The 19,863-nt window shown below is 37.5% G+C and overlaps 2 protein-coding genes across 2 annotated transcripts; both read right to left on the bottom strand.

Moving 5' to 3' along the window:
* Positions 1-344: 344 nt before the first annotated feature.
* Positions 345-1,915, bottom strand: LOC130464233 (uncharacterized). The gene is made up of 6 exons (XM_056833701.1): positions 1,591-1,915; positions 1,291-1,494; positions 1,095-1,202; positions 922-1,003; positions 735-836; positions 345-599 (listed from the first exon to the last, which is right to left on the bottom strand). The coding sequence occupies exons 1-6, from the start codon at positions 1,752-1,754 to the stop codon at positions 498-500; spliced, it is 762 nt and encodes a 253-aa protein (XP_056689679.1). The 5' UTR covers positions 1,755-1,915; the 3' UTR covers positions 345-497.
* Positions 1,916-3,463: 1,548 nt separating this feature from the next.
* On the bottom strand, positions 3,464-14,225 carry LOC130462993 (uncharacterized). The gene is made up of 9 exons (XM_056832005.1): positions 13,657-14,225; positions 12,804-12,911; positions 8,870-8,971; positions 5,366-5,684; positions 5,037-5,267; positions 4,615-4,911; positions 4,097-4,537; positions 3,704-3,979; positions 3,464-3,616 (listed from the first exon to the last, which is right to left on the bottom strand). The coding sequence occupies exons 4-9, from the start codon at positions 5,666-5,668 to the stop codon at positions 3,464-3,466; spliced, it is 1,701 nt and encodes a 566-aa protein (XP_056687983.1). The 5' UTR covers positions 5,669-5,684; positions 8,870-8,971; positions 12,804-12,911; positions 13,657-14,225.
* Positions 14,226-19,863: the final 5,638 nt, after the last annotated feature.

Genomic DNA, 19,863 nt, shown 5'->3' with positions numbered 1-19,863 from the left:
GCAACAAGTGCCAAAAAATTGGCAAAATTTTGGACTTGTTGCAGCGTACATATAAAAGCCCGCTGCAACAGACCCAACTTTTTGCAGCGTACATTTATTTGTACGCTGCAACAAGTCTGAATTACTCAATTTTTTGCAGCGTACATTTATTTGTACGCTGCAACAAGTCTGAATTTTTGCGAAATTTTTTTCCCTTGTTGCAGCGTACAACATATATGTACGCTGCAAAAAAGCACTTTTGGCGGGAAAATTCTAATTTTGTTTAGGGATACCTAGAGTGCCTTGCACCAAATATAGAAACCTGTCAAAACAATAATAGAATAACGCAACCTGTATAACAAATATAAAAACAACAACTGGAGTTTTGTATATATCCCAAAACCAAAAGTGCACATACCGATACATTTAAATACATTTACGTTCCAATTTCAAAGTACGCATACATTTTAACATAAAAGATTGTTCTATAACATCTAAACCAACACGATCAAGCGCCATCAGGTCAATAATAAATACTTGGTGGTAAAAAACTTCGCCCATTGCTCACGAACCACATCAATTTCCTCACTAGCATAAGGCGCAGTCCTCGGAGTATAGACCTTACAAAAACAAAAAATTGATGGAGCATATATTAGATCGATTAAATGCAAATGAAATGTCACATTTTAACATTCAAGCAACTAATGACAATGTATTAATAGTCTAGAATACGAATCAATTAGTTACTTAATTACCTCATCTAGCCGGCCTTCATAGTCATGTTGTAACGTGACTATCTCTAACATGAACTTCATAACGTAATAGCCACACTCAGTTCCGCCGATTTGTTGAGCACACTGATTAAGAAACATAATACTTTATCTTGCAAGGCCAATAATTAATAAAAACAAAGCAAAAAGCTAATTAAGAAACATGTTATACCTCTATATGAATGGGTTTACACGACTTAAAACTCGTTTTATTCGGACAATGCCCACCATTGCACTTGTACACTTGGTATGCCCTAGAAAATTAACGAAACATGGGTACTCATGAATATGATTTTGGCTTAGGTTTCTTAAAGACTAATGTAATTTGTAAGCAAAAGAACTTACAAACTCAAGATTCCCCATGCATAATCTGTTCGACGTGGATCTCTAGCAGAATCGAAAATATATACATAACCTCTACGTAGGTCCATCACGTATAAATTCCAATGATTTCTGTATAATTTATAAATGATATATTAAATATTTAATAACAATAATAATTAATATTTTATATGAAACTTATATAATATAACACACTTACTCTTGATTATATGGGATTAAAAACCAATTAGTTAGGTTAGGATTACCCATCTTCTCCTTTTCAATTTCAGCTTGGAAAATGTTTTTCAAATACATTGTTGGCGCTCCAGGGTCGGCCTTGATTCTAGTGCTTGACATAATCTCGGGACAAATGAACGAAATCCGAGACATTTCAAATGATTTGGCATGATCGTGCAATAAACACCTACAAAATAAACAAGATTACACTATTAAGATCGATAAAGAGAAAAAACTTCAAAGAAATAATAGTTTTATTAACAACAATAAAACATTTAATTACAATATGTAGACTTGGATCGCTGAAATGTTTAAGCACGCCCCGCGAAGGAACTCTCCTATATCAGACGCAGTTATGTATGTTTCTTGATCAAAATCCGAGTGCCAAACTGAGGCCGCCAATGGGATGGTAGTATTATCATATATATCATCAGGCGCCGAAGTCATGATAAACTGCAAGTATTTGCATGACGGGCCAAGACCTTGAATTGCATCGTGTACAAGTCCCGCTTTCTTGCTTTTGGTGGTTGATTCTTGTGTTTTACGATCACAACTACCCACGACCTCTAAGTTGGACTTAGGCTTAGAATTCGACTTCTTTGGATGCGAAAATTCCTATAACAATAGTCAATTAACATTAGTCATATAATAAGAATCAAATGAGTCATTAGGTTCTTTAGTTCAAAGTTGGGAGCGAAAATGTCATTTTAGCTCAATATATGACCTATAACGACCCAACGAGCCATAAATGTGCATAAATAGGTTCGAATGAGTTTTAGAAACTTAAAACTATGCATATTAGTCGTGTAATAAGAATCAAATGAGTCCTTAGGTTCTTTAGTTCAAAGTTGGGAGCGAAAATGTCATTTTAGGTCTATATATGACCTATAACGACCCAACGAGCCATAAATGTGCATAATTAGGTTCGAATGAGTTTTAGAAACTTAAAACTATGCATATTAGTCATGTAATAGGATTAAAATGAGTGTTTAGGTTCTTTAGTTCAAAGTTGGGAGCGGAAATGTCATTTTAGCTCTATATATGACATATAACGACCCAACGAGCCATAAATGTGCATGAATAGGTTCGAATGAGTTTTAGAAACTTAAAACTATGCATATTAGTCATGTAATAAGAATAAAATGAGTCATTAGGTTCTTTAGTTCAAAGTTGGGAGCGAAAATGTCATTTTAGCTCTATATATGACCTATAACGACCCAACGAGCCATAAATGTGCATAAATAGGTTGGAATGAGTTTTAGAAACTTAAAACTATGCATATTAGTCATGTAATAGGATTAAAATGAGTGTTTAGGTTCTTTAGTTCAAAGTTGGGAGCGAAAATGTCATTTTAGCTCTATATATGACCTATAACGACCCAACGAGCCTTAAATGTGCATAAATAGGTTGGAATGAGTTTTAGAAACTTAAAACTATGCATATTAGTCATGTAATAGGATTAAAATGAGTGTTTAGGTTCTTTAGTTCAAAGTTGGGAGCGAAAATGTCATTTTAGCTCTATATATGACCTTTAACGACCCAACGAGCCTTAAATGTGCATAAATAGGTTCGAATGAGTTTTAGAAACTTAAAACTATGCATATTAGTCATGTAATAGGATTAAAATGAGTGTTTAGGTTCTTTAGTTCAAAGTTGGGAGCGAAAATGTCATTTTAGCTCTATATATGACCTTTAACGACCCAACGAGCCTTAAATGTGCATAAATAGGTTCGAATGAGTTTTAGAAACTTAAAACTATGCATATTAGTCATGTAATAAGAATCAAATGAGTCCTTAGCTTCTTTAGTTCAAATTTGGGAGCGAAAATGTCATTTTAGCTCAATATATGACCTATAACGACCCAACGAGCCTTAAATGTGCATAAATAGGTTCGAATGAGTTTTAGAAACTTAAAACTATGCATATTAGTCGTGTAATAAGAATCAAATGAGTCCTTAGGTTCTTTAGTTCAAAGTTGGGAGCGAAAATGTCATTTTAGGTTAATATATGACCTATAACGACCCAACGAGCCTTAAATGTGCATAATTAGGTTCGAATGAGTTTTAGAAACTTAAAACTATGCATATTAGTCGTGTAATAAGAATCAAATGAGTCCTTAGGTTCTTTAGTTCAAAGTTGGGAGCGAAAATGTCATTTTAGGTTCGAATGAGTTTTAGAGGGTTTACCTTGGATGGTAAGTCTGTTGTCTTCTTTTGGGCCGCTAACACCGTTGTCTTTTTCTTGGAGCTACCATCCCTCTCTTTAGAAACATTAGACTTGGACTTCTTTTTAGGAGGTGAAATACAATCCTTTAAAATTCAACAAAAACAAGAGTAGGTAAGATGTCGAATGTGCTTGCGTGAACATATACATTCTAAACAATAAAACATATATACCTCGCCGTCTTCGAAAATCACTAAGTGTATGGGCCATTGCACAAAACTACCCAGAGCACCGCCTAAGTTAGTGAAACCATCTCCCGTAGGTACCGGAAGAATATCATCAACATGTCCGTCGTAAACAAAATCAACTTGGACTTTATAGTGACCAGGCTTCATCGATGTAAAATGTTGGGGCAATGCACCATCTGAGGGTTGTACCATACCATCCGCCACGACAATGTTGTTGCCTGAAACTTTCTCCTCAAGGGCAAGACGACATGGAGTCCTTTCCTTCATAAACAAAGGTTTCAATGCAACTTTGTAAGTGATACAGATTATTAAGTAAATGTCAACTAAAAACATAAAAGGATCAAGCAACTATGTTAAAAAAGAGTGACTACGTCGTACCTTTAGCTCGCGTGGTTGCGGCACTAAGATGTGACGAGTGGTTCTTGTAGCACTAACATCAAGGTCAACTCTGGCAGAATCATTTAAGTGGAGGTCATCAGGTATCGGGGTAGAAATGGAGTTTAGTTGTCCTGTTTTTAACAAGGTGCTTAGTTGCTTTTGGAGGGCCTCTGCCACCCTCTTCTCTACCCTTTTCTCTAATTCACCTTCAAACTCCTTTTTCACAGAAGCTCTGATTGATTCGTAATTTTCTGATGAAGCTTCACCATGGTCACTTCTACTATGTCGAATACACGGACCGAAAGCCTTTTTGATACCAACCATGCCACCTGTTCCCTTGACACGCCCACGATGATCTTTTTTCCCTATAGCTTTAGTGAGGGCATCCTCACCCTGTTCGAAAGAAAGATTTCCTTTTTCCTCTTCTGCGATGTACTCTAACTGCCAATTAGGAAAGTAAAATTACTTTATATTCTCTAATCAAAGCAAGTAAATATTAATTAATTATCGCTACTTACAGCTTTTGTTGCGATTTCAACAACTTCTGAATCGTTCGGGTCAATTTCCCACTTTCCCTCTTTATTTTGTACTTGATGGGCCAAAATCCACTCCTTTGATCTGTATTTTCTAACTCTATTAACATTTGAGGTCACTGATGAGTTCACCGAGGAGCTACTCGAGATAGGTAAAGCTGCATCTGGTGGAAGTCGTCCATCCTTTATCCAATCTAGTCGCTTTCTATTATAACCCTTTTGGCCGGTGCGATGTGGGTTCTTGTTGCATGATGCACTTTTCCTCGCCTTTTCACTACGAAGCTGTCAAAGACAACATAAAAAGATGGAAATAAATGTTTTTTCTGATAACTTTTTGTCCTAGAACCAATGTCAGTTTGCTACATGAAAAACTCTTTAAGGACAAGTTAAAGAAATATTATCATTACCAATGACTCTGGCAGGAAATAATGTTTAACAAAAGTCTTCCAATCATCCTCTGTGATATGGTTGTAGACATCCCAAGGCATCTTGTTTGTTTGATTTTTTGGCTTCTTTTCCTTCATAGTTATCCATCGGCGCACCAACTTGCTCTTGAAACAACTAAATCGTTTCGCCACACAAGAATGAAAATATTTCTCCCTCGAATGATTAGAATCATCAGTAATGTGGAACATAAGCTGTTAATAATTAAAAAAAGTTAAATTATAAAAATAGTATTTAAATCAAATTAAATAATCCCTAAAATATACAAATCAAGTTAATATCCAATGCTTACCTTAGTCTCCTCCCAAAACCCCTTCTTGATTTGCTCATCTACCTTTGGATATAATGGGACGTTAATATTAATTCTAGTAGCACAACTCCCAACTTGCTTCCCGTATTCATGAGACCATTGTCCATCGGGGACATTATATACATTATACTCAAGGAACATAGGCTTAGCGACTTTAACACCTTTTGACGGACCACGGCCTTTAATGGTCTTTGTAATCGTACTAACATCTTGTGATTCGTCACGCGTTGTGGGAGTCTTGCCACCTTCTGATTCATGCCTAACAACAATTTGGTTTTCATTCATCGTACCTATGTTGTTCCTGCATCAAGTAAAACATACAGAAGAGTGGTTACAAAATGTGCGCGCAGCAGCAAATCAGTGCTCTAGCATACAGAAGGATATCAGATCAGTGCAGATATCACAGATCAGATCAGCACTGATCAGTGCAGATCAGATCAGCACTGATCTGCACTGATCAGATCAGCACAGATCAGCACAGATCAGTGCTGATCAGATCTGCACTGATCAGTGCTGATCTGATCTGTGATATCTGCACTTCTCTGTTCTGCACTGATCTGATCAGCACTGAACTGTGCTGATCTGATCTGCACTGATCAGTGTAGATCAGATCAGCACAGATCAGTGCTGATCAGATCAGCACAGATCAGTGCAGAACAGATCAGCACAGATCAGTGCAGAACAGATCAGCACAGATCAGTGCTGATCTGATCTGCACAGATCAGTGCAGAACAGATCAGCACAGATCAGTGCAGAACAGATCAGCACAGATCAGTGCTGATCTGATCTGCAGTGATCTGTGCTGACCTGATCTGCAATGTTCCCCCCTTGTTGATTTTGTTCGAATTATAACAATATGACTGTTGCATCTGCAGCTTGAGACAGGTAGTCAGGTAAGTCCATTTTTTTAAAGTGAAACCATAGAGGAACAATTGACACTATTTTAACCAAATATTTGGTTAATAAAATTTCATCAAGGATTTGCAGATGCTAGTTTTATGGCAGTCAGAAGAGATAAATCAAGGTCAATTTTGAAACAACAGCAACTAACAGTACCACTCCCCACCAATTTTAAGTCTCTAGTTTGTGCAAAGGGGATCATGCAAAAGAGATGGCACTAATTGAAGAATGAACGAGAAATTTAAGTGTAAATATGTCAAAGCTCAACATAATGGAAAATCAATAAGAACAGCATAGAGAGAAAGAAATTTAGGGGCTGTTTGGTTCCCCAGACTTCCCCCTGGACTTGGATTCCCCCAAATTTCTATCAGTCTCTCATTGGTCAATGACTCAATGGTCACCACCATCATCCCAAATCAATCCACCCCACCCCACCATCACCTCACCACCACTATCACCGTCACCTCACTAGTCACCACTAAAGCAACTCTCACTTCCACCCACCATGGATACATCACCAGAAAAACCAACCTTCACATCCCTTCCTTGATCCATTTCACCCCTTTTCCCTCTTTTTATTCCTCTCCGCTTTTTGTTAGGGACCAAAACATCGCTTTACAATGTAATTGAACAATTGATAGAATACTAAGTTGACACATGCTCCGGCCTTCAAAGAATCAAATCATATCAAAGAATTTGAACTCTATAGCAGCAACAAGCCAACAAGCATGAAAAATTATATATGTGGAATGCACTGATCTGTGCAGATCTGATCAGCATAGATCAGTGCTGATCAGATCAGCACTGATCTGTGCTGATCTGTTCTGCACTGATCAGATCTGCAGAACAGATCAGCACAGATCAGTGCTGATCTGATCTGCACTGATCTGTGCAGATCAGATCAGCACAGATCAGTGCAGAACAGATCAACACAGATCAGTGCTACCCTCATCTGATCTGCATTGATCTGCATGTGCTGATCTGATCTGCAATGTTCTTTGTCATTCTTGGTGTGTTTGTTGAGGCAATATGAGAATGCAGGGCAGCTAACTCATTCTATAAACAAGTTCTATTAATCTAGTATAGTACGGAGTAGTATGTAAGTTAGATCGTAAAATGAAATTATGTAATTGAGTTTCACTTAAACTCAAGCAACAATCATTAAGAAACTTAATGAGGAAATCTGACAATCTCACTTCTCTTATATCATGAAATCATATACTCATATGAGATAAGTCTAGAAAACACCACTTATGCTAAAATGAGGCATTTTCGCTCCCAGCTATGAACTAACGAACATAAGGACTCATTTTAACCTTTTAAATGATTAATATGATTAATTTTAACTTTCCAAGACTCGATCCGATCTATTTATTCACATTAGAGACTTGTTTGGTCGTTGTGGTTCATATTTATGATAAAATGAGGCATTTTTGCTCCCAACTATGAACTAAAGAACCTAAGAACTCATTTTTAGGCTAATATGACACTTTCGCTCCCAACTTTGAACTAACAAACCTAAACACTCATTTTAATCCTTTTAAATGATTAATATGATTAGTTTTAACTTTCCTAGACTCAATCCAATCAATTTATGCCATTTGAGACTTGTTTGGTCGTTATGGTTCATATTTATGCTAAAATAAGACATTTTCGCTCCCAACTTTGAACTAAAGAACCTAAACACTCATTTTAATCCTATTACATGACTAATATGCATAGTTTTAAGTTTCTAAAACTCATTCCAACCTATTTATGCACATTTAAGGCTCGTTGGGTCGTTAAAGGTCATATATAGAGCTAAAATGACATTTCCGCTCCCAACTTTGAACTAAAGAACCTAAACACTCATTTTAATCCTATTACATGACTAATATGCATAGTTTTAAGTTTCTAAAACTCATTCGAACCTATTTATGCACATTTAAGGCTCGTTGGGTCGTTAAAGGTCATATATAGAGCTAAAATGACATTTTCGCTCCCAACTTTGAACTAAAGAACCTAAACACTCATTTTAATCCTATTACATGACTAATATGCATAGTTTTAAGTTTCTAAAACTCATTCCAACCTATTTATGCACATTTATGGCTCGTTGGGTCGTTATAGGTCATATATAGAGCTAAAATGACATTTTCGCTCCCAACTTTGAACTAAAGAACCTAATGACTCATTTTATTCTTATTACATGACTAATATGCATAGTTTTAAGTTTCTAAAACTCATTCGAACCTATTCATGCACATTTATGGCTCGTTGGGTCGTTATATGTCATATATAGAGCTAAAATGACATTTTCGCTCCCAACTTTGAACTAAAGAACCTAAACACTCATTTTAATCCTTTTAAATGATTAATATGATTAGTTTTAACTTACCTAGACTCAATTCAATCAATTTATGCCATTTGAGACTTGTTTGGTAGTTATGGTTCATATTTATGCTAATTTAGTCAACTAAGGTCAATTTAGGTCAATTTATTCAACTAAGGTCAATTTAAGCCCGCTCGTTTTGATTTAGGTCATTCTAGCTCAAGATTAGGAGACATGTTAATTAGCGCAACACTAGGAGAAAACGCACAACTCACCAAAAGTAAATACGTGCTTTATTTTCCGATTCTGAGAACTTCTGAAAAGACACAAATCACCGAAAGCTTCTGAAAATTTCTGACTCGGGGATCTCAAGTCATCTGCACAGAAAGTTAGAAAACTTTGGTCAGGAACAAAAGTAAGATGTGGAAGTACAGTAAGAATTAAAGAAAGCTAGAAAAGTATAATCATGAACACAATGGAAGTATAAAATAAGAATTAAAGATGTGGAAGTACAAACTACACCTTCCTAAATGCTAGAAAAGATACATTTAATCTGATATTCAGTTAGCTAGAATTACCTATTCCCAGAAGCCAACTCATCTTATTCATTTACGGTTTACAACCCAAATTCCTTCCCTATGATCTGTGCGCATATGATTAGTATTATTTGCATCTTCCTCCTCCGGTAACGGTTGAACAGCCGTTGGTAACAGGGGTGTTTCATCGTACTTGTCATACTCATCTTCATCCACAACATCATCAATACCCAGAATATTTCTCTTGCCTTGGGCAACTGCACGCCATATAGGATCAACATTGTCTACCACATAGAAAATTTGCTTAGCTTGTGATGCTAGAATGAATGGCTCGTCACTATCACTTAATCGATCAAAGTTAACCAATGTTAAACCAGGAAAAATTTCATCTTGTTTCACCCCATTATGGTTGTTGGCCCACTTGCACCGGAATACAGGGATCGTAAATTTGTTGTAATCAAGCTCCCATATTTCTTCGATAACACCATAATATGATTGTGTCGCATCAACCGGTCTTCTATCCTTGGCGCTTGCAAAGACCCTAGATGCTGCAACATGCTTCACTCCACTATTCTGCACCACACTCTTTTCATCTTGTCTTCTAGTGTAGAATGTGAACCCATTGATATCATACCCTTCATAAGACAGAACACATAGTCGAGGACCTCGAGCTAACCACTGGACCATTTCAGAAACATCTAGATTTTTTTTCATTTCCTCGGCTACTTCCTTCTTAAACCAATCAACAAATGTGCGATTATGTTCTTGCATCAACGCTCTTTCCTTCAACTTAGGATTCTTTTGTTGCAATTCTAGCAAATGCTTATCTATGTAAGGATTGACCTCGGTAAGATGCTGCAACACACAAAGATGTGCCTTATTCTTCCTTTCAGATGGAGGCGAGATCACATTTTTACCAATTACCCCATGCCCTTCAAGCCTCCCTGCATGACGAGATTTTGGAAGACCTATTTGCTCAAGCCTTGTTAAGAATTCAGCTACATATTGAGATATCTCTTCCTCAAGGACTCCCCGAATGATACTACCCTCCGGCCTTGCCCGATTCTTTGTTTTGTCCTTTAAATGCCCAAAAAATCTCTCAAAAGGATACATCCATCTTAAGAACACCGGACCACATAACTTGATTTCTCGAACTAAATGGACAATTAAGTGCACCATAATATCAAAGAAAGATGGTGGAAAGTACATTTCAAATCGACACAAAGTTTCAACAATATCATTGTGCAAAGAATCTAATTTCTCCGGATCAATCACTTTAGCACATATAGAATTGAAAAACACACAAAGTTTTGTTATAACATGTCTCACGTGTTTCGGCAATATCCCACGAAGTGCAATTGGCAAAAACACATTAATCATTACATGGCAATCATGAGACTTCATACCAACCAACCTAAGGTCCGAGAGAGATACTAGGCGCTTTACATTCGACGAATATCCCGAGGGAACCTTAATTCCATGTAAGCACTCACAAAACTGCTTCTTCTCCTTTCTTGACATTGTGTAACACGCTGGAGGCAGATAAGTCTTAGTACCACCCGCACCAGATTTTTCAACAGGCCACAAATCTGGTCGAATATTCCTCTTTTTCATATCTTTCCGCACATTCTCATTGTCCTTAGTCTTTCCAGGCATGTTTAGCAAAGTCCCAATGATAGCATCGCACACATTTTTCTCAATGTGCATTACATCGAGACAATGCCTAACCGACAAATCTCTCCAGTAGGGAAGATCCCATAATGGAGATACTTTCTTCCACAAAACACCCTTTTTAGACTTGGACTTGTAGCACTTGCCGTATTTGGTTTCAACATTTTTTATTCGTTCATAAACCTGTGATCCTGTCAAAGGCGTACGAGCTACTCTTTCCTCGGTGAACCCATTGAATTCTTTCTTCTTCTTACGATAAGGGTGATATCGACTGAGGTGCTTCCTGAAATCTGGGTAAACATTTTTCTTGAAATTATGCAACCATGTGGGCTTCATGTCCTCTTCACATATAGGGCATGCTTGTTCTCCTTTGGTTTTGTATCCAGACAAGTTTCCATATGCCGGAAAATCATTTATGGTACAAAAAACCATAGCTCGCAATGTAAAGCTTGAATTGGTGTGTGCATCGAACATTGAAACACCTTCATTCCACAATAATTTCAAATCATCTATGAGTGGAGCCAGGTACACATCTATGTCATTTCCAGGTTGCTTAGGCCCCGAGATGAGGAGTGATAACATGATATGCTTCCGCTTCATACACAGCCATGGAGGAAGATTATAAATTGCTAGAAGAACCGGCCATGTGCTATGTTGACTGCTTAGAGTTCCATATGGATTCACACCATCTGCACATAAAGCAAGCCTTAGATTTCTAACCTCCTTACCAAATTCAGGATATTTCTTATCAATATTTCTCCATTGAACAGAATCTGCAGGATGTCGAAGGAGTCCATCTTTCTTCCTCACTTCCGCATGCCACCTTAAGTTTTTTGCTTGTTTCTTCAATGAAAACATACGCTCAAACCTAGGTATGATTGGAAGATACCACAAAGACTTAGCAGGCGGGCCCCTCTTAGCTGAATTTGCCCCTTTGCGTTTGTAACGAGATGCGCCGCATGTTGGACACTCATCCAAATGTTCATGCTCTTTTCTGTAAAGGATACAATCATTTGGGCAAGCATCTATCTTGTCGACCTCTAAGCCTAAGGGACACATCAATTTCCTGGCATAATAGGTAGAGGTGGGGATATCATTCCCTTCCGGCAAAAATTCACCTACCCACTCCAATAAGGTGTCAAAGTGTTCATCTCTCCAACCACCTTTACATTTGAGGTTGTAAAGTATTGACACACATTCCAACTTGCTGAATTTTGTACAACCGGGATACAATGGAGTTTCAGCAGCCTTTGATACTTGTTCGAACATCTGAGGTCGTTCGTCCAAGTGATCTTTCAGCCCATCCATCATCTCATTTATTTCATCATCTTCTTCCTCATCATCATCCGTCTCATTATTCTCATAAATATCATCATCACTCTCATTACTCTGAACATCAAATTGATGGACACTAGAACTTGGACGATCAGGTATTGTTTCACCATGCCAAAACCAAACATGGTAATCTTGCTTAAACCCACGGCGAAATAAATGATCCTCAATTTCATCAATGTCACCTAACCGCTTGATATTGTTACAATCACGGCAGGGACAATAGATTTTTTCGGCTTTTGTACTCCGTTGGTGTGCTAAAGCACATCTAATGAACTCTGCGACCCCACTCAAGTATTCTGCCGTAGTATGGTCACCATACATCCAACGACGACTCATTACTAATAACAACAACAAAAGGTTCCACACATAAACACATATATTAAGAAGTCACAAAATCATTAAGAAGTTCCGCAAATCTTTGGTTACATCATTTAAGTTTATCAATGCTTCACTGAAGTGATATTAGAAGTCCAAAAACAGTCATAATAAGTAAAACGGAATGGATACTTAAGCATAGAATACTAATGTACACGTTTTATTATTACACTTACTATACTTATCCAAATTTTATTTATCGTAAAAATGATATGCACTTACTGTACTATTGATTTCAACTTTCAAAAGAGGAAAAGAGAAATTTTATGAAGATAATTAGATATATCAATACCTTATGCAATTGTTGAAATTCGAACAAGCACGATGATAGATTATGCTGGCAGTACGATCATCGCCCCTCTCTTCAACCATATGCGTATCTACCCATCTTCACAATTAACTGCAAATAAAAGAAATAATTGAAAAACAGCCAAAAAAATCAAAATAAAAACGAAAATCAAAACGAAAATCAAAACGAAAATCAAAACGAAAATCAAAACGAAAATCAAACGAAAATAGTTCGAGGGCCAAATTCAGATATTTCTCATAGAATGCATGTAACAGGAAATTAACTATCTACCACATCACCACATAGCAATCACATTATTCAAGTTATTGGCATTATCGCAGCATTCAAGTGCGGAACTAAGTGCTTACGTAACCTCGGGGAAGGAAGAAGGGTAATGCCAGAATAAAATCCTGTAACCTCGGGGAAGGAAGAAGGGAACTAAGGGCCTGATACTACTGATCTAAGTGATGTATTCAACACTTTGAGCATACTTGGAAATTAAAAAAATTAAAAAAAAAAAAAGGTAATCCAAAAGCCTCTTGGAAATCAGCAAAATAACATCCAAACAACAGTCTGAAGGGGTGAGTAGCAGTCAGCAACAGCCTTAGCCCATTCCCCATTACTTGGAAACATAGTGGCTGTGTGCTTTTTAAAGAAATAGATCTATACTCGGAAACATAGCAATCCCCATTTACTTCGTTGAGTCGTTAAGTTTCAAAAACGAAAATCAAAACGAAAATCAAAACGAAAATCAAAAACGAAAATCAAAAACAATAATCAAAACGAAAATCAAAAAATAAAATTGAACCCTAATCTGAAAACGAAAATAAAAAACGAAAATAAAAATTGAACACACCATACCACCGGAACCACGACGCCGAGCAACCACCGGAACCACGACGCGACGGGGAGATGCTGAACCACGGAACCAAGACAGCGACGCAGGGCTGAACCACGGAACCACGGAACCAAGACAGCGAAGCAGGGTTGAACCACGACGCGACGGGGAGATGAGCAACCAACGGAACCAAGACAGCGACGCGAGCTGAGCAACTCTTGGGTTCGACGGCGACGCGAGCTGAGTTCGACGGCGACGCGAGCTGAGTTCGACGGCGACCTTGGATAAGCTTGGAGCTATAGCAGAGAAGGAACAGAGATATGATTGAGCGCGGTTTGTACGTACGTTGCAACTAGGAAAGTAAAAATTTTAATTTGAAACGCGGACTTGTTGCAGCGGGCATTAACATGTACGCTGCAATAACTAAGGTTTGTTGCTGCGGGCTTTTATTTTGTACGCTGCAACAAACGCATTTGTTGCGAACAACTAAAATGTACGCTGCGATAACCCTTTAAAGGGTTTGACCCGCGTTGACCGACTGGTTGTTGAAGCGTATTTATACTTGTACGCTGCAACAAGGGGGCTGCAACAGGGGTTTTTTCTACTAGTGGAACTACTAACAAGTCAGTTCCTTTTGATTTTAGAAATAAGGTTTTATCTATTCTTCCTCTTTTGAAATCATTTTGTAGGAGGAACTTTGATAGTCTCTCGTACCAAGACCTAGTGGCTTGTTTTAGTCCAGAGAGAGCTTTATCTAGCTTGTAAATATGGTTTGGAAATTCGGGATTTTCAAAACCAGGAGGTTGTTCCACATAGACATCCTCTTCTAAGAAACCGTTTAAGAAAGTAAATTTAACATCCATTTGATAAAGTTTAAAACCCATAAAGGCAGCAAAAGCTATTAAAATTCTAATGGCTTCTAGTATAGCAACAGGTGCAAAAGTTTCTTCGAAGTCAATACCTTCCTGTTGGTTATAGCCTTTGACCACTAACCTTGCCTTGTTCCTTATGATTGTTGCATGTTCATCTTTCTTGTTCCGAAACACCCAATTCAGTCCTATTACTTTCTGGTGCTTTGGTTTGGGTTCCAAGTGCCACACTTTGTTTCTTTTGAATTCATTCAACTCTTCTTGCATGGCTATGATCCAGTCAGCATCTTCCAGAGCCTCGATGTAATTTCTTGGCTCAAATATGGAGAGGAACATGTGAAATGCACAGAAGTTCCTGAGATGTGACCTTGTCTGAGTTCCTTTTCTAATGTCACTCATAATGAGTTCCATTGGATGAGAACTTTGATGTTTCCAAGGTCTAGGTTGAAACTGTGCTGCTAGTCTTGTAGCATTTTCTTCAGTTCCTTATGTGACCTGAGTTCCTTGTTGGTCAGTGTGGAGTTCCTCAGGTTCAGGAGTTGCTTCTGTTTCATCTGGAGCTGGATCTTCTTGGATTTCTTCGTGTTCCTCTTGTACTGGAACTTCTTGGTTTTGTTGAACAGTTCCTCTGGCTTTTGTCTACTTGGTTGGATCTCCTCATCATTGTCTACAACACGAGATAAACCAATTTCGAAATTTTCTTGTTCCCGTACTGCATCAATTTTGTTAGATTCATCAAATATTATATGTACACTCTCCTCAACGCACATTGACCTTTTGTTATAAACTCTGGAAGCTTTGCTATTTAGGGCATATCCTAGGAACACTGCTTCATCGCTTCTTTCATCAAACTTCCCTAAGTTCCTTTTGCCATTGTTGTGGACAAAACATTTACAACCAAAAGCTCTAAAATAAGAGATGTTGGGTTTAATACCTTTTAATAATTCATAGGGAGTTCTATTTAAGATTGCTCGAATCATAACTCTGTTGACAATATAGCAAGCTGTATTAACAGCTTCAGCCCAGAAGTTCCTGGGCAAGGAACTGGCGATTAACATGGTTCTTGCCATGTCTTCCAAGGTTCTGTTTTTTCTCTCAACTACTCCATTTCGTTGTAAAGTCCTGGGAGCTGAAAAATTGTGGTCCATACCTTGTTCCTTGCAGTATTCATCAAATTTGTAGTTCTCAAATTCTGTTCCATGATCAGATCTTATGTGAATCAATTGATGACCCGTGGTTTTCCGGATTTTCTTTGAAAATGTGACAAACTCATCAAATGTTTCATCTTTGCTTGTTAGAAATATGACCCAAGTAAAGCGAGAATAATCATCAACAATAACTAAAACATATCTTTTCCCACTTCTACGTTGAATGCGCATTGGTCCACACAAGTCCATGTGGATGAGTTCCAATGACTTTGTTGTGCTTACCAATTTCGTAGGCTTAAAGGAACTTCTGACATGCTTGCCTTTTGCACATGCATCACAAACTTTACCATTTAGGAACTTGATTGAGGGAAGTCCTCGAACCAGTTCCTTTGATCTTAGTTTGTCGAGCAGTGAGAAACTAGCATGTCCAAACCTCCTGTGCCATAGTAGTGGATCTTCTTCAATGGCACTGAGGCAGGTTAGATTGTTCCTTGGAACCGTATTGAGATCCACAGAATATGTGTTCCCTTTACGAGTTCCTTCCAAAATAACCTTCCCAGTGTTATTGTTAATGATTTGACAGTTCTCAGAAGTAAAACTTACAGAGTTCCCTTTGTCACAAAATTGGGAAATACTTAGTAGACTGTGTATTAGGCCCTCGACCAAAAATACATTTTCAATGGCATGGGAACTTGACCTTCCAATTTTTCCAATTCCAACAATTTCTCCTTTCACGTTGTCACCAAAGGTCATAGTTCCTCCATTGTAGGCTTCTAGTGAGAGGAATTTAGATTTGTCTCCTGTCATGTGTTTGGAACACCCGCTGTCGAGATACCACGAGCTGTTCCCCCTCACTAGAACCTGTAAAAGAATCAAAGGTTAGTTACAGGTACTCGGGTTTCCCCGAGTTCCTTTTCAACTACAATATTTGACTTCTTAACCCATTTTTGTTTTACATAATTTAGATTCCTTTGATCCTGTTCCTTCTTCTTGGAACATTCAGTACTGACATGATTTCCACTTCCACATGAGAAACAGACTTTCACACTAGGGAGTTCCACATACTTTTTCTTATGACTAGTTTTGTGGCTAAAGCCTAAGCCTTCTGTTCTCTTAGATTAAGCATTCTCAATCCACTTGGGAGGAACCTTAGGTGGTTGTTTCTGGGCCCTGGCCATGGCTAGTTCCCTTTCTAGTTTCACTTTCTGTTCCTTTGTGGTGATCAGGTCTTTGTTTAATCTTTTTAGGTCGACATTTAAAATTCCCATGTTAATCTCCAAGGATTTTGTAGGGTCTAGACTTAGATTAAACATTTTATATTGACTGAGTTCCACTTGTAGAAGGATATTTGCATTCCTAATTTTCTCGAATGACTCAGTGATGGAGGTATTTCTATCTAGCAATTCAAAGAACCTACCTTGAACATCAGATCTAACATTGTTGAGATAATTCATGTGGTCTTTACTGAGTTCCAAGGCCCTAACACTTTGTGCCTTTAGTATACTTAGCTTTTTGTAATCATCTAGAGTTTCTAGCAACAGTTCAATTAGTTTTGACTTTGAAAGACATTGAAGAGTGGAGGAACTTACTTCATCTGATGGAACTCGTTCAGTTCCATCCGTTCTTGCCATGAGGCAACACTAGTAGAAAAAACCCTTATTGCAGCGGGCTTTTAGACCCCTGTTACAACGTACATCGTATGCTGCAACTGGGGGGCCTGCAACAAGTCTAAACTTGTTGCAGCGTACATTGTTCGCTGCAAAAAGTGCTTTTTTGCAGCGTACATATATTTGTACGCTGCAACAAGTGTGAAAAATTTGCCAAAATCATGACTTGTTGCAGCGTACAAATTGGTGTACGCTACAAAAAACCCATCCTGTTGCAGCGAACATCTATTTGTACGCTGCAAAAGGTCATAATTTTTGCCAAATTTTACAGCCTTGTTGCAGCGTATATATACATATGTACGCTGCAACAAATCACTTTTGGCGGAAAAAATTTAATTTTATTTAGGGATAGCTAGAGTGCCTTGCACCAAATATAGAAACCTGTAACAACAATAATAATATCTCAAATTGTATAACAAATATAAAAACAATAACTGGTGTTCTGTATATATCATAAAACCAAAATACACGTACTACATTTAAATATATGTACGTCCCAATTTCAACATACGCATACATTTTAATATAAAAGATTGTTCTATAACATCTAAACCAACTCGATCAAGCGCGCTCAGGCCAATAATAAGGCGCATTCCTCGGAGTATAGACCATTGTTCACGAACCACATCAATTTCCTCATTAGCATAAGGCGCATTCCTCGGAGTATAGACCTTTACAAAAACAAAAATTTGTAGGGAGCATTAGATTAAATGCAAATGAAATGTCACATTTTAACATTCAAGCAACTAAGAAAGAAATATCCCTAAAACTCTTGTAAATAGGATAAAACACGATGTAAAATATAGAGTTATTAGGCCAAACTAAAATTTTAAAGACCTATCTTCAAATATTGAGAAGTTATCAGATCTTATCTGATGAATTTGTGAGCAGTAGCCAGGTCACACAGGAAATCTATTACAAGCAGGGTTGAGGGGAAGAAAGAGAGAGAAGAGGGGTATTAGCTCGTCGACTGAGTCCAGACTCTATTATGAAATAACAGTGTTGTGTTCTCCCGTGCTCTTATTTGTTTCTATAGGTCATATTTAGGTTGTTCATGGGTGTTGTATATAACGGCAGTACATTTTGACTCCTGTTTAAAGGGTTTTACTAGCTTTAAACTGGTTTATCTCAGGATAATGGCCTGATAAATGAGACCAGCTTTGAGGAGAGCTAACATGACCCTAGGTTTTATTGGCTTTAAACTCATTTAGGCGTTGTCTATTAACTGGTTTTTTCCAGGAGAAGGCTGCTTTGTTAGCAGGTTAGAACTTAGAAATTACGCAGGAAACTGGACTAAAAATGTTTCAGGAAAGAAGACAAACCTCGTATAACTTCTTACTTCTTCCTTTAGATTCAATTGGGAACTGTCTCAGCATTACAAACAATCTGGAGTCGTTCATAGAAAACATGACAAGTAAATACAGATACGAAGTATACTGGTATACCAAATTTGCATTGTTGTTCGGTTATAGACGATCAAAATACTCAAACATTCAAAAACTGACCTTCGTCCGTAAAACAAGAAACTGATCGCAGCAACAAATGAGACAGCTGACAGAATATAAAGAAGTTTAGACAGTCTGAAAATAGTGGTCCCATAACAAAAAAAAATCATCATCAATAACAGAAACAAACCTGCAATAAAGATTCGTCCTACGGTTTCCAATGCTTCATTGTTATACAACCAGAGAAAAATCCAGATACAAACCTAAAGCATAAAATATAACTATCATGGGTTCAAACCCTTTGAAAATAAACTGGTAACAAATCACTAACATGAAAGATAAAGTAAACATGAGATGTAATAAACATGTATGAAGTAAATTCCAGCGTTTAGCAATATGTAAACAAGCCTCAGCTTATCAGTTGGTAGATATCTAGCCTGAAAAAGTAGGCACTTGTTAGGCGGAAAAGGAGCTAAGATGAAATGAATGTTGTCATTTTCAAATGTAAGCAAGGCAACATCAGATTAATTACACTCTACCTGATGATCGATCTCTGCCCAAAAGAGGACAAGGAGAGTATATGTGGAGAAAAACAGAAGTCCAGGAAGATCCAGTAACACCAATGTTAGAACCTGTCAGAAGCAGAATATCAATGCTATTTTAATTATCAGAACTTGCTGCGGTTTGCATCTAAAGCATAAACCTTCAAATGAAACAATACCATAAACAACTAGTTACAATTTCCACCCTATTTCCCTAAATAATCATTTTGGATATGAACCCGAATTCCCGAAACACCCAGTTCGTAATGCTAAAACAAAAGCTAGTAAACAAAACATATTAGATAAACTGCATACCTTGGTCTAGCACTCAATTTATCATGCTTCACTAAAATGAAAAGGATGCTAGCCTACCTCAATGGCACAACATGAAATGCCTCAAAAAGCTCATACATGCTTGACACATTCTCCAGGGATATGTCCTTCATACATCATAAAAATAATAATTAAACAAAAAACACTAAAAAGAACCATAAATAAATGTCATCATCTAACATACGATGAATGATGTATACTACCTTTAGAACTTATTGAGC

This window comes from Spinacia oleracea, chromosome 6 (assembly GCF_020520425.1).
Source record: "Spinacia oleracea cultivar Varoflay chromosome 6, BTI_SOV_V1, whole genome shotgun sequence".
In the NCBI taxonomy this organism is placed as follows: Eukaryota; Viridiplantae; Streptophyta; class Magnoliopsida; order Caryophyllales; family Amaranthaceae; genus Spinacia; species Spinacia oleracea.
Note: the sequence above shows the minus strand (reverse complement) of the source record. Positions and strands in the feature narration are given on the sequence as shown.

Bases quoted from the DNA above. Each gene is read 5' to 3' on its own strand.
- LOC130464233 (XM_056833701.1), bottom strand. From the start codon at position 1,754: ATGACTTCGGCGCCTGATGATATATATGATAATACTACCATCCCATTG. The intron at 1,495-1,590 runs GTAATTAAATGT...TTTATTTTGTAG, and splicing joins GCGATCCAAGTCTACATATT to GTGTTTATTGCACGATCATG. The intron at 1,203-1,290 runs GTAAGTGTGTTA...TAAATTATACAG, and splicing joins TTAATCCCATATAATCAAGA to AAATCATTGGAATTTATACG.
- LOC130462993 (XM_056832005.1), bottom strand. From the start codon at position 5,668: ATGAATGAAAACCAAATTGTTGTTAGGCATGAATCAGAAGGTGGCAAG. The intron at 5,268-5,365 runs GTAAGCATTGGA...AATTATTAACAG, and splicing joins GGTTTTGGGAGGAGACTAAG to CTTATGTTCCACATTACTGA. The intron at 4,538-4,614 runs GTAAGTAGCGAT...CCTAATTGGCAG, and splicing joins TTGAAATCGCAACAAAAGCT to TTAGAGTACATCGCAGAAGA.